General features: G+C 39.4%; 1 protein-coding gene across 2 annotated transcripts in view; it reads left to right on the forward strand.

The window, feature by feature from the left end:
- CARPA (Carbonic anhydrase-related protein A) overlaps positions 1–11,342 on the forward strand; it is a 144,645-nt gene extending 133,303 nt beyond the window's left edge. The window contains exons 7-10 of one of the 2 annotated variants that reach the window (XM_089082152.1): positions 7,962–8,116; positions 8,358–8,483; positions 9,729–9,777; positions 9,864–11,342. In XM_089082152.1, coding sequence (XP_088938278.1) covers positions 7,962–8,116; positions 8,358–8,483; positions 9,729–9,777; positions 9,864–9,928 — 395 coding nt within the window. In that variant the 3' untranslated portion in view covers positions 9,929–11,342. The remainder of the gene's footprint in view (positions 1–7,961; positions 8,117–8,357; positions 8,484–9,728; positions 9,778–9,863) is intronic. The other variant, XM_089082153.1, reaches the window with a different exon arrangement.
- The last annotated feature ends 3,070 nt before the right edge of the window (positions 11,343–14,412 follow it).

The raw sequence follows: 14,412 nt of genomic DNA on the forward strand, positions 1-14,412 counted from the left end.
GCCACCGTCAGGCCCACTCTCGCAACCCCTTCGGAGTCCTGACTCTCTCCCTTCTGCCATCCTCCCGCTTTCGCACTCGATGGATGCATCCAGGTTGCATGCCGCTCTTGCCCCCCCCCCCTCTCTCTCTCTCTCTCTCTCTCTTTCTCTCCCTCGCGCGCGCAGTTGCACAATCGTATACACGACGTCGCAATACGGCGGGGTAGCAAAACCGACCCCTTCTATCTCCCCGACCGTCCCCCGCCTTCCGCTTTGCCGACCCTCCAGACGTGGCGTTTCGCCATATAACGAAACGCCAGAAACCAGTTTGCGGATCCGGCCGTCGGGAGGCGCGAGGTATCTCTCACCCTGTGCGTTTCTATCTTTCGGCGGGGTTGCATCACCACCGTTTGCCCGGCGTTTCTTCTTTCCCTTCCTCCCTCCTTTTTTTTCTTCTTCTCTTGCGCTTTTCCCCTGTCGCTACTTTATGCGCGATCTCCCTAGTCGATAGAAATATTTTCCGTGGCTACGGAGGATTGGAGGTGGCAAATTTATCATGGTGACACACCACCCTCTCCTTTCCTCTTTTTCTACTCCGAAAGAGCAATCCTCCCTTCGGTTTTCGAACGGTTTTCTTCGTTCGCGGCGAGGCGAGGCGCAAACGCCGTGCGAATGCAAACTCTGTCGATACGATGATATTCGGGAAAATAAGTATCGAGAAGAAGAATGATATTTAAACATTATTTCGAGCAATCGGTAAGTCACCCTCTGGTGACAGAACGAGCTACGATATATTAAAATTACATTGCGCGTTTTAACGCTGTATATCTTTGAAATTATGATTGACGCTCGTCGATATATTTTGCGATATTTAATTGACAAGTTACGTATTAAATATGACATATTCGATGGCGACACGCGTCACAAAATAATGCAACGGCATGAAAATCATGTCATTGGCCGTCGCAATGGGTTCGATGTATGATAGTGGTTTTATATAGATGTTATGATTATTTATTGATACGTTGCTGTGTATCTCTATAAAGAGAGCTCTCAAAACATATTGGAGTCGCTACACATACGTCGAATATACTACGATGCTTTTCTTACATTCAAATCAATTCAAAAGGGGTATATTTATGAGGTAAATATGCAGGAAATATTCAAGTGCACGTTATAGATCTCGCATGCGTAAATAATGATAAATGCAATGAGTATCCAGTGATAAAAGACTACAAGTAAGAAGAATGCACTCTTTTATTACAACAGAAGAAATGTTATAAATACAGAAGTAGAATTCTGAATAAATTATAAAACTTAATTAGAAAAATTAGAATTTTATTTAATTAGAATTTTTGTTTTTATATTAATCGCAGCCATATATATATATATATAATTTTCAAAATTTCAATATATCGTCAGACATCAATAATTATTTTATTTTGACTTTATACACAAAAGAGATTATTGATATAACGATTTTCATTATTAAATTAAAAAGGTATTAACATTCCAGATATTTTTAAAAAATCAGTTTGGGATTATTCATAATGAATTTATAAATAATTTCACTGTCACGTAATTCAAACGTCTCTTTTATTTATTTTGAAATATTTCGACGTTTATATAAATTGAATAAAATTTTATTAAATCTTCTCGCGGTCGTCGTGCCGAGTTGGCGCGCTAATTGAGGGTAAACAACAAAATGATCATTTGGTCCTCCCCCTCCCCTTTTCTCCACTCCTCTCCCCTCTCTCTCTCTCTCTCTCTCTCTCTCTCTCTCTCTTTTTCTCTCGGTCAGGATGTTATAAGACAGAATAAACTACTCGAGAGCTTGGCCGGCTCCGAGCCGAGAATTATTCACTTGGCAAACAGGAATCTCGTTTCGAGAAATCGAGCGGCGACCTTAATGTACAAAGTCGACGCGAAATCGTCGAGTGTCTTGTATGTCAAACAATACACACACACACACACACACACACACACACACACACACACACACACACACACACACACACACACACATGTGCACTCGTACGTGCGAGTCGATGTTCATTACGTCGAAGATGTTCTTATATTGCGATTATCGCCACTGTCATCATCATTGTTCCGCCGGTGTGTGCCGGCGCCATTAGGCACAGTCAATTTTCCTAAGAGCACCTCACGTTATTCCCGACAATATTCGACTTCCACGTAACGAACGACCCCGCGTGTCGTGCGTGTGACCATCCACGGGAATATCTGCGACCGGCCACCCCGGGCCCGTTCGATGGTAGATAATGGTGCGCCGGCACGGATTTGCGTCGACCATGAATTATTAAATGAGAACGTGCTGTATCATTTTTTTTTTATATATCCCTGTTTTTTTCATGAAACAAGATTTTGTATTACGGTGGGTGTACCATTATATCGCGATAAAATTGGCAAGAAGTTTCTTCCGAAACAAATATACGTAAATATATGTAAGTTGTGCCAACCGGCTAAACTATTTGCAGGAAAATTGTTATTAAATTGCGCATACGTTTGATTATTCTTTATTGTTCGTATAAAAGTTGTTCGTATTTTGGTAAAACCTGGAGCTCTCCAAAGCTCGATTTCAAGCGACTTTTCTTACGGTGGAAATTTGATTTATCAAAGATACTTACTAAAAATAAAAAAAAAAATCGATATTTGAAAAATGACGACGGTGAATCTTTTATCGTGCTTTCCTGGAAAAAAATTACTTGAATTTCGAAATAAAAAAAGCGTCGTGAATTCCCAGACCCGATAGACTCCTGCACTTTTTATCGTGGTTCTCACGATGCATAATACAACTACATTTTGCCTCGTTTAATCTCGCTCTTGGACGCACGAATGTATCAATAGCAGTGGCTCCTGGTACACTCAAAATAGCGAAGCGATCTCGCAGCCAGCGGTCTTTTCTCAGGCTCGCTCTTCTCTCTTTCCGGAGGAAGGAGTTAATGCATTTCATTAATCACTAGGAGGACCTTTCCACCCTCGCCCGTTCATCCCGGTCTCTCTCCACCCGTCTCGTTGCCGCAGACGATACGAAGCAGTTGATATTTTCCCATTCCTCGGCCCATTCCCCATTATTATTACTTGTCATCTCGCCAGATTTCTTTCTTCTCGTCCCCTCAAGCTCTATTTATCCCCCATCCGGTGCTCGTACGGCAACCCCGTACCGTCGCGTCGAGGAGGAAGTGGAATCAGGACGCCACGATGAATAAAAATAAAACACACACGCACAGGCGTAAAACGCGATACATGTCGACACGGTAAGATAGCGCCAAACGGCGAATGGGGGTGACGCAGGGTGGTCGACACCGAGGCGTCCGCCTCAAGAAGAACTCGACGGCTTCTACTTTTTGCACTCGGAGTTCCTGAATGTCGGCGCCCCAAGAATATCTCTGCGTGAAAGAGGAAACGGCGAGGAGGGCAGGAGGGATTGGCGGAGGGTCGTATCGGAAGCCGGCGTACGGGGGTGGAGGATCATTCTCTGTGCGAGGCAAAACGGCAGCTCCCTTGTGCCGGATCTGCCATTTGCGAGAACGCGTTCGCCCATCTTTAATGTCACGGACTCAATACGAGAAATAGACGGTCGTATACAGAGCGACATTTTGATGAAGCGCTCGCTCCCCGTCGCGGTTACTGTCGACGGGATTTTCGCCGCATGGAGGTGAAATCGTCGTTGCGTTACGTTACTACTTCAAACGGACTCGTTACGATGGTTAGATGCACTTAAAGTGTTTCCGTTGTGCTGCGAAACGACTTGCCTCATACATCTACTCTCAAATTCGTCAACCATTGTGCTCGTAGTTGATACTTCAATCCCTCATTTACATGCAGCTGATTCTTTATGTCTTGATTAAAATATAAATTCATCTTGTATTTATATATATGTACACGAGTTTATATATAATATTATAAAATTACACACACACACACACACACACACACACACACACACACACACACACACACACACACACACACACATTTTACGTCAATAATTCCACTTTTCACATATTAAAGACACAGAATTGTGAATATTTTTTTATTTTCTGTCATGAAAGTAATAAATTTACCAATAAATTTACAAATTTTCGAAAAATAATTATAGATAAATGATAATAAGTTTGTCGAATATTAAGCATATCAAAGAATACGCTGAAGTTTTTTTGAGCGATAATGTACATGAATATATCATATATTTATAACACAGTGCAGTGTACTGAACAATTTTCGCGCGATGGAAGGACGTACTCCTTGTAAATTAATGAGGCAAAAAATGCGATTAACCGCAACATTTGATATAGCACGTATAATACGTGCATCCATGCGGTTTGTGTAAATTTAGCTGTATTCCATGCAGCCCGAGTAGATTGTGTCCGTTTGTGAGCAGAGATTCGCGACGACGATGACGACGACGACGACGACGACGACGACGACGACGACGACGACGACGACGTCACAAACCTGATGCGAGAAATAGACGCAATATATACAGAGGATGTTGCAGCGAAGTCCGTGTTTAGATGTTACCTACGTAGGACTGTGCTATCGTGGATTATATGTATCCCTTTATTTGTAGATAAACTGGCACGGGCGTGTGTACAGACGGTTCAAGCCGGATTTTCATCTCGTCCACGAACGAGATTCTGGTAATCTTATGTACACCCGAAATACATACACGTCGGATGATACCACGTGTGCGTACGTACCAAAACGACGGCGAGTCGTTTCCCTCGTTCCCCGTTTCGGGGGAACATTAAAGAGCCCATAATCGAAAAGATTCGCCGTACGCGAGATTAATTTTCGCTGGCGATCTAAGGGACGCGCGGAACCCGGAAAGGCGGGGGGGAAGGAGGGAGGGGTGGCAGAGGAGACACGCTCGAATCGAAGGTTCGCGCGCGGGATGAAACCATACCTCCCAGGGTCCGATAAATACGATCCCCGGTGCGAGCGCGCGCACTGTTCCGCACCGAGCGAAAGATTTATTTTCACCGCACATTCTGAAATGATGACCTTTTACGCTGGATTTCGCCCCGCGCACGTTACGTAGGAAAGATACAAATCACTTCTGGACGTTTGACGGTTACGAACGGCGCGCATCCCGCCGTTATATATATATATATATATATATACACTCGAAACCCATCGGTCGCTCTTCTCAAGGGTAAATTTCGTCGACACGGGCAGTTGATGGTCTCCAGAAGATTCATTTCGTTCTATCCATCCGAATCGGCACGTAATCACCGTCCAAATTAAATTTTACGGTAATTGTACGAATATTCTCTCGCTCTCTCGTTTATTTTCGTTATCCCTCTTCTTTCTCGCGCACGCGTTATCTTTATAGTTTTTCGGCATCCTAAAATTATATACTCTTAAGTATAATATAAAAAGTAAAAATAATATTACTATAAAATATTATTACTTTTTATTACTTACTCCGGATCTCCTTGACTGTACTTCTTCATTTCTCAGACGCTAACGTTAGATGTATATTTTCATCTTACTTGGAAATCGCTGTTTGCTCGCAAATATTTAGTCAAACTTACTGTTAATAATAATAAGAATAATCACGATTTGTTGTTTGAATATAATAATTGAATTACGAATGTTAATTACGAAAACTGTTTCCATGATAAACGCGCGCGCGCGCGTACGTTCTCGTCGTTGTTGTCGATGGAAAGTTATGCAAGTGCATAATGCATTACGTATACACACTATTCTGCATGAGACGCAGATATTTGCGTAGTGACGGCTTACAAGCGAGTTCCATTATTGTTTGTTCTTGTAATTCTACTGTTTACCAGATTATACGATACACTTATGACCCTCGTCGTTCGAGATTATAATTCCCTGAATGGTGTAGGATCAACGCGAACGTTATTACTGCGAGAGCATTAATCACTTAAGTGTTATTATCATTTCGATGACAAATATCATAATTTTAAGGTGTCTTGAGTAAAGGGAGAAAATTCTCGAATTCATCAGGAGTAATACAAATTTCTTCGCTTCTCTGAAAGAAAAGTTGACTTCTTATCCAAATTTGATTTAAATCATAATTAGAAGACACTCAGACACTTTTTTCGTGCATTTAATTATGTAATGTAAATATATAGGCAGCACTTTATGCTACGATTAATCATCTAAGTGCTATTATTATTTCGATGACAAATATTATAATTTTAAAGTGTCTTGAGTAAAGGAAGAAAATCCTCGAATTCATCAGGAATAATACAAATTTTTTTCACTTTTTCTATAGAATTATTAATTATCACAGAGTATATTTAAAAATGCATATAATAAATGTATTATTATTTTCCATTTTTCATATTGTAACATTTTGCTAAATGGATGAATAAATATAGTGATCATAGGATAAGATAACGAATGTCATGTAAAAATTACATAATCGTAAATAATTATTTTTCGTTGGCCTCTAATTTCATTTTATTTCCAATTATGTAATTATAAATGATTATTATTTTTGTTCTTATTTAAATTTTATTTTCTTAATGTTATTTATATATTATTATTAATGATTATATTATTATAAATGATATTTATTGTGTATAAGTCTAATTATTAATATTTTATTATGTTATTTGAACATTATAATCACAAAATAATATAAAAAATTAATTAAAAAATTAATTTGTATCATCTTATTAAAAGTCATTTTACCTGCGAAATTGACAGGTTCTGAAAAAATTTAAATTATACAAAAAATTCTAATTTATTTATACACTTTTCAATTTCTGTATACGATAAGTGAGATTTTAGTTAATAAAAAAAAAAATTAATCATTATTTTTACATCATTTTACGTCATCAGAAAATCAAACAGAATTAAATGACTAAACCTTGAAGTCATCTTACCTCTTTTTCCCCTATCTTTGCATAACGTCAATCATCTTCGGTTTTTCACTCTGCCATTTTTTTTCGAACTCATCATTGTTTCCCCAGTTTTGCCCTCGTTTGCTCTGGAGTGTCGAAATTCACAGACGAGTTTGCGAAACGAATTGCGAATAATTTCGCTCGCCTCGTTTATTCGTATTCGCTGGCGCTCCGTGAAAATGGCTCTTCGTTGAGTATCGCGACACCAATTTGCCGTCGGAGTGCCTTAGAGCGAGAGATTTGAGACTTTTACGCTTTACGATCCTCCGTAATCCACATACGCCTGTTATCGGTAAAAGTACGCTGGCTCGCTGCGCGCTCGGATAATCGTTGAATTTATAGGAACGCTGCGCCCCGCGTGCGGCTGCGGGAAACGAACGATTCTCGTTCGCTCAGAACTCCCGCTATCCTCTCGGTACACAGGAGTCGAGTATCAAAGGGCAGAAAAAGCGCGTATGAAAAGAGTAATCCGCGGAATAATTCACCGCTTTGTGGCGACCGCCACGGACGAATTCTGCCTTTTACATCACGTCAAACTGATACATGTCAAATATCTCAGAATATTCCAATTATCCGAGCCTGCGGTCGATACATTTGTAATTCGCGCACATATGAATCATATATTACTTTTTTCTATAATTATCGGCATGTTTAATATTTTGTCTATCTGTGCTGCTTTAATGCTGCTCTTTGGTCTATTATTTTTCAATTTTCGTCTACCAATCTCGAAATCCATGCGTTCTATTTTACGGCATTTTATGCCTCCTATCTACGGATCTTAATGTCTAATTAAACTTTTAAGGCCGTCTAATTCTCCTATAGAACCCATCACTATTAAAAGTATCACTAACTAATCTCGCTTAATTTAAGATATCCAACTCGTATCGTTCGGAATCCTTGGAAATTCTAGCGAATGAGACTCGCTGATAAATTGATATTGGTAATCATATTCACGGCTATATTGCCAAATAATTGAGATGAAATCTCGGCGCGAGGAGCGAGATAATTAGATCCAATCTGGAGCGAGATAATTAGATCCAATCTAATGTAATCAATTCTTATCGATAATTTATATTTCAGGGGACACCGCACCCGTGCGCTACCTGTCCCTGAAGAGTCTTCTACCGGACACAAACGGTTACATGACTTACGAGGGCAGTACAACGCACCCCGGTTGTTGGGAAACGGCGGTCTGGCTGATCCTCAACAAACCAATTTACATCACGGCGCGAGAGGTAAACATCGATCCCTCCTGTCAACAATTTGTCATCTAACTTTTCCATATTTTTCTTTTTGTATTTTTTTTTTTCTTTCCCGTAAATTCCGGCCTGATTGGTGTGCCTGGTAATCATAGTCGAATCGTTGAAAGTAGTAGCTGAAACCGTAGGAAGGCTCTACAGATAATTTTGTCGATACTGTCGGATCAATCAACTCGGATCCCCGTTGTTGTACGGAACACATTGTTTCTGTTATTAGCTCTACGCCCTGAGGAAATTAATGCAAGGCCCATCTACTACGCCGAAAGCGCCTCTCGGTAACAATTCCAGACCGCTGCAGGGTCTTCATTTTAGAACCGTGCGAACAAACATCGATTTTGCCAAGGTAATACAACGTTGCGATTATGTCATTCGATATCTTATGCGAAGAATCCGGGTAATTGATAGTAGTATGATAACATCGCAATCTTAGCATGCTAAAGAATTCTAAAGAAAAGAAAGAAGCTTATAATTTTTCTTCAAAAGAGATTATTTTATTAAGGAATTTGCGTACCTTTTCAAAATTTCAAAAACTCGTTTTTGTGACTTTTTTTATTTTCTCAAAGTTTGAAGTTGAAAGATAGCAGAATAGAAATAAGACAAAAATTCTATTTTATTATATATAAAAAAATCATTTCGTTTTTTTTCCTTTTTTCTTTTGTATTTTTCTCGAAATCATGTTTTTCAAATAGAGCGGCAGCATTTCTTTAAAACTTTAAAATTTTGTTTAAAATTAATTTATTTTAAACAAATAAATTAATATGTCGAAAATATAATGTATATAAATTTTTTCGACAAATTAATTTATTTGTTTAAAATAAATTTTTGAACTTTGATTCTTAAGACCAAACAAAATTTTTTTTTTTTCGAATCAAATTTTTTTCCACAACTAGCTTTTCTTACCAAAAAGAAAAATTTGATCTTAAATTTTATTTATTATATTATTATATTTATTTAAATGCTATATTTATTTATGAAAAAATGTTTTATTTTTTGACTTCAGAACCTTTATTCGAAGATTCTTTTTCATCCTTCGAATATACCATACCAAAAGAATCTTGCGACAATTGTGCGTGTTACATTTTTTGTTTGATATCTTCAATAATTGACATATTTATATAATTTAGATATTAATATATCTCTAAAATATAATATATCTATAAAATAATAATTAATTTACGTAGCAGTTGTTTTTTTTTAAACTTGAATTTATACTTTTGGACTATGTTTTATGTGGACTATGTTTTATGTTTTATATGGACTATACCTTAGATTATGTTTATTTTATCAGGGTGGGCATTTTAAAATATAAACAATAAATTTTAATGCATTTTAATGCAATTATATAAGTGATATAATGAATTTTTTTGTAAACTTTAAAGAAGCTATTTTTGTGTTATTATTGTGTGTTATTAATAAAATAAACAAACATCATTTTAAACATTTAATTTGATTCTTTTTACAATCTATAACGTTTCTCGAAGATTGATTGATTGATAGAAGATATTTCGATTAATTATAAAAAAATCAATTTCGTCAATATTTCTCGCGAAGCTGCAAGTTAAATGCACTTTCTCTGTTATGCTGGCAGCGGGGAAACGCCAAGTGTCCATCGATGGCGCAGGACATGCATTATAGAGGTAACACACGATGTTAGCCAGGCTCCAGGAGCCCCTAAACTTCATGTTTCACCGCGAAGGGATCGTCTCGATGAGAATTTGAAAAGATGACTTTTTCCTTCCAGCCAACACGTGGCGGGACGACGGTTCCCTATCGCACAACGTAGTCTGAGGCCATCCCGCGGCAGGACCACAGGACGGGACTTTTCTCTAAAGGAGTGGAACGAAACGAATTTATACGATACTAGGAAGGAGCGAGGGGAGGCTGAAGGAGGCAATTTCTAACGGGGGAGGAGAGAAAAAAATGGTGTCGTGGCTGTGTGAAATGAAACGGAATGTAAAGTTTGAATTTGGTTATAAATCGACGAGACCGTAATAAATAACTCTTGAAATGGACGAACAACAATTGCAATTTAACCGCTATGTCATGAAAATGTTATACATATATAATTATCTGCAAATTATATATATAACTATGTATAATTTGTAGGTAAGTTCGTGACATCAATTGAATTTTGTTTTATTCTCCGGAATAACGAGGACAAAGTTAGCGTGTTGCTACAACACTAATATAATTCTCGTGACACGAGTGATCAAAGGAGCTTTAAGTGTCTTGGTGGGATATAAATTTTCGTTTAACGCTGTTTGTAAGTTTACGCATTGGAGACTATAACAGTTATCAAGGATGGGCGTAACTTAAAATAATGTGTTATTATATAAAAATTATGATATATATAATATATATATATATATATATACATATAATTTTGTAAAATGGACAATAGCACTTTCAGACAACGGACGATTCCTATAGCGAGAAAATAGAAGCGTTGTCTCCTGAGGTAAGGATACTTTTTTAAAATGCCCATCATTGATAAAATTACACACATGTACGATGATTTTGTTTTCACGCGAAAGCGAGACTCGCGAGAATAAAATATCTGCTTGAATGGATTAATCCCGCTGATGAGCCTGTAAATCGATCGAGTTATTTGACAGGTTTTTGTCAATTACTTCGTAGCCAATGGCGATACGACGTGAACGATGTAAAGCGAAAACCATTACGAAACAGGGATGGGAAGATGGGATGGGGAAATGAAGCGGAAGCGCGGGAAGAAGCGAGACGATCGTGATGGATCTCGGTAGAAGATACAGAAGAAGAAATAGCCGGTATCTCGTTGGATGAAGAGGCGGTGGAGAAGAGGCGGTGAGCAATTTCGTAATAGCTCCGGGATAGAGAGGAGGAGTAGGATAATAAAGAAGGAATGATTCGGAAGAGGAAGAGATTAGGATGAAGTCATGTGGTAGATCAATCGCGCGGAAGAGAACGCTGGCTCTCCCGTTAGCTTAGCCGACGGACGAATAATCCGGCGCTTTTGTATATAAAAACACAAAAAGGAAAATGTACACGGACAGACATTAACTAAAAATAGGCATTAAGCAGCGAAAGGCGAAAAACTTTTAGGGAGAAAAAAAAAGCGTGTGTATAGAGAATAAAGTTGTATCATATGAAAAAGTGAACGTTTAACAATTATGGTTAAATAAGCAAACGGTAATAATAAAGGCGACGTTATATTGTACAGCGATCGCTGTGTCTCTATCTCTCTCTCTCTCTCTCTCTCTCTCTCTCTCTCTCTCTCTCTCTCTCTCTCTCTCTCTCTCTCCCTTTCCTATTCTTTTTTTCCCCGACATTCACACCGATGTTAACCTTTTCTTTTTATTTTTATATAAGTCCCTCCGTCATACCACCCTTTTCTGCGCCATTTTACGTTTCATCGGATACATCCAGCGATAATCTCATTAAATGATTTACACGATATCATACGTCAATGTTATCGCGCTTAACGCTGATATATACCCCCCTCTCTCTCTCTCTCTCTCTCTCTCTCTCTCAGGCGTAAATTAATAAATTCCAATAACCCGCTAATCTCCGAACTCGAGTCGCTTAGGAGAAAGTTCGATTCGGCACGCCTCTCAAAGTTAGGCATTACAAATTTCTTCGTCGACGTGCGTCAAGGATAAGGCAAAGTTCCGACGACGCTCACGAAAGTTTTCGCGCTCTCGAGCATCGGGACTACGCCGGATCCAAAAATTCGAGCACGCTGACAAATTATCTGGGACAAAACTGGGTTGAACGCTGGCCCGAAGTTCATGCCACGGCTTGTGAGACCACGTTTCATCCTTAATTAATTATCTATGGCAGTAATGGCGAGCAACTTTCGCGAGACGCCTCCCTCTCTCTCTCTCTCTCTCTCTCTCTCTCTCTCTCTCTTTTGCGCGCGCGCGCGCGTGCGAGACGAAGGTAAGTGGATCTTATTTTATCAATTTGCGGAATAATTTATACGCAGGAGAAACTGATTGCCCGTCAAGGCGCAATATTCTTCACCGTTAACGTCACGCCTCGCGTCCGTGGCGTTATTGCAATTTAATCACGATCGCAGAGAAGACGGGAAGGACCGTTGCGCACGCGCGGCCGCGAGCAACATACGGTTTAATGAGGTCACTTAGTATGTAATTTGACTCGATGTGCAGCCAATAATCTATCGCTTGATCTTCGGCGAATGCGAGTAATTAACGTTGCTTAAATGATTGTCTATATGCGGAAATTCATTCCCGCCGTGTAACTCGTCACGGGTGACTTACGGGTGGCGCAAAGTTCTATTAAATCTGAAATATATAATTACGCGAAACGTGGCAGTGAATAATATGAGCGAACGAACGCCGTGTGAAATTTTCGAATCGCTTAATTTGCATTCGAATCGGCGTACTCGAGAATTTCCGTGCGGCATTCGCGATGATTTTTTTTCTCCAAACACGTTCTTATTGTAATACCGTAGAGCGCACTTGCGTGTGGCAGCCTAAACGAACGCGAACGAATTTAAGGAACGGCGGATTCCTCGAGAATGTGCTGAGTAGCTGGCTCGTCGCGTGCAGCGGGTGGTAAGAGGATGCTGAGAGATATGCTTACCAAGCTCAAAGCTCCTTTGACAGGGAAAATAGAACGGAACGAATAAGGATGGTGGAGAACGGCGTGAGAGGAGCGCCAGCCACGTGACATTCTCGATTGAAGGATGGAGTGCGAGGTTGGAGGGTGCGAGGGGCGGGCGTGTAGTCCTTGCACTCTTTTATGGAAATTAAGGACGTGATTTCGGATTCCCACGAGTACAAGTCTCATCCTCTTTTGCCTCCTTACCATCCTGCTGCCGTCGTGTTCCCTTCGAGGCCGAGGCTGCTTCGTGACTGTGCGCGATATTCCCATTTTTAGATCCCCGTAACGCGCACGACACGTACGTAACGTCGCACGAATACGGTATCGCGGTGGATTTTGCAAAATCAGTATCAATGACCACTTTTATAGGTCGTAGATTCAATACACGGATTATCGCGTAACCCGTGCTCTCTTCTCCCGTCCTTTGAATTTTTTCGAGGCTCTCTCTCTCTCTCTCTCTCTCTCTCTCTCTCTCTTTCTCTGACGAAAATTTTATTGGGTCCGTCTCTTCTTTCCTCTCTTTCGTCGTTTTTTATTCCGAAGTATAAAGTTTTTAAATCTTATTCTCTTGACGTATGTGTATCTGTACCAACACGAGCGATCTGTTTCTAATAAAAATTTTACAGGACACGCGCTCTGCCTCATGTCTCGCGCCTATCTTCCGGTCTGTATTTGCGACTCAAAGCATTAAACTTGGACGAAACATGCCGGTCTAAATATGAATCAATTTCCTCGAAGCTTAGCGCCTTAAGTGTATTGACGAAATGCGTATCGAACCACACGTACCAGTGCCAATTTAATCAGACGTTTCCCTTCCGCTCGGCAGGCAAGGAGGCGCTCGGCCGTTGAACCGCGGTTTAGAAGCGGAATGGAAGTTAGGAAATAATATCCGAAAGTTGAATGCAAGTTCATTTGGTTGAAACTGCTTTAACCCATGCATGCAATAACGATTGTAGTGTGCCACAGCTACGTGCCGCCGATGCGAGGTAGCTTAGGAGTCCATTCTCTCCGCGTCTTTCAAATTTTTGCAAAAGAGACGATAAAATTATTAAAAGTGTCAATGTAATTTTTGGCACAATAAAAATTGTGTCAAAAGGGGAGATTTAATTAAAAACGAATAATTTTTATCTTTGGAAACGTTTTCTTTATAAAACGGACGTTTGTTTGTATTTAGAGATCAAACGCTTTTGCACGAATTTCTATGAACTTCTCCGACTACCGGCACTGCGTTTACATTTACATATATACGGAGAGTTCTGTAGAAACTATTATTATTTCATTTTATATAATATAATTATTACCGATGTGAACTCTCATGCAAACAATCGGCGAATGCAAGAGAAACTGAAAACACTTTTGCAAACAACGTTTACGTATTACTTTAAAGAGCTTTTTCGCAGTTGAATTACGTTATACATACTGTTGCTACAAAGGTGTTGAAAAGGGAACAAAAAAAGGGAGCAAATACAATTTAAATTCAGGATTTAAAAGAGTCAGTCGGGATTTGACATTAAAATTAGCTATCGTCCGTAAAAATTCTGTTATAACTACGAACTTTAGAGTAGATAGAAACGACACTATTTTCGCGATTTCCGAATAAGCGGTCATAAAAATTAATGTATTAATAAGACGAGAGATTGATGTCGATTGGACGGCTAATGGGTAGT

The sequence above is a fragment of the Pogonomyrmex barbatus genome, unplaced genomic scaffold (assembly GCF_055798465.1).
Source record: "Pogonomyrmex barbatus isolate J1 unplaced genomic scaffold, ASM5579846v1 scaffold5, whole genome shotgun sequence".
In the NCBI taxonomy this organism is placed as follows: domain Eukaryota; kingdom Metazoa; phylum Arthropoda; class Insecta; order Hymenoptera; family Formicidae; genus Pogonomyrmex; species Pogonomyrmex barbatus.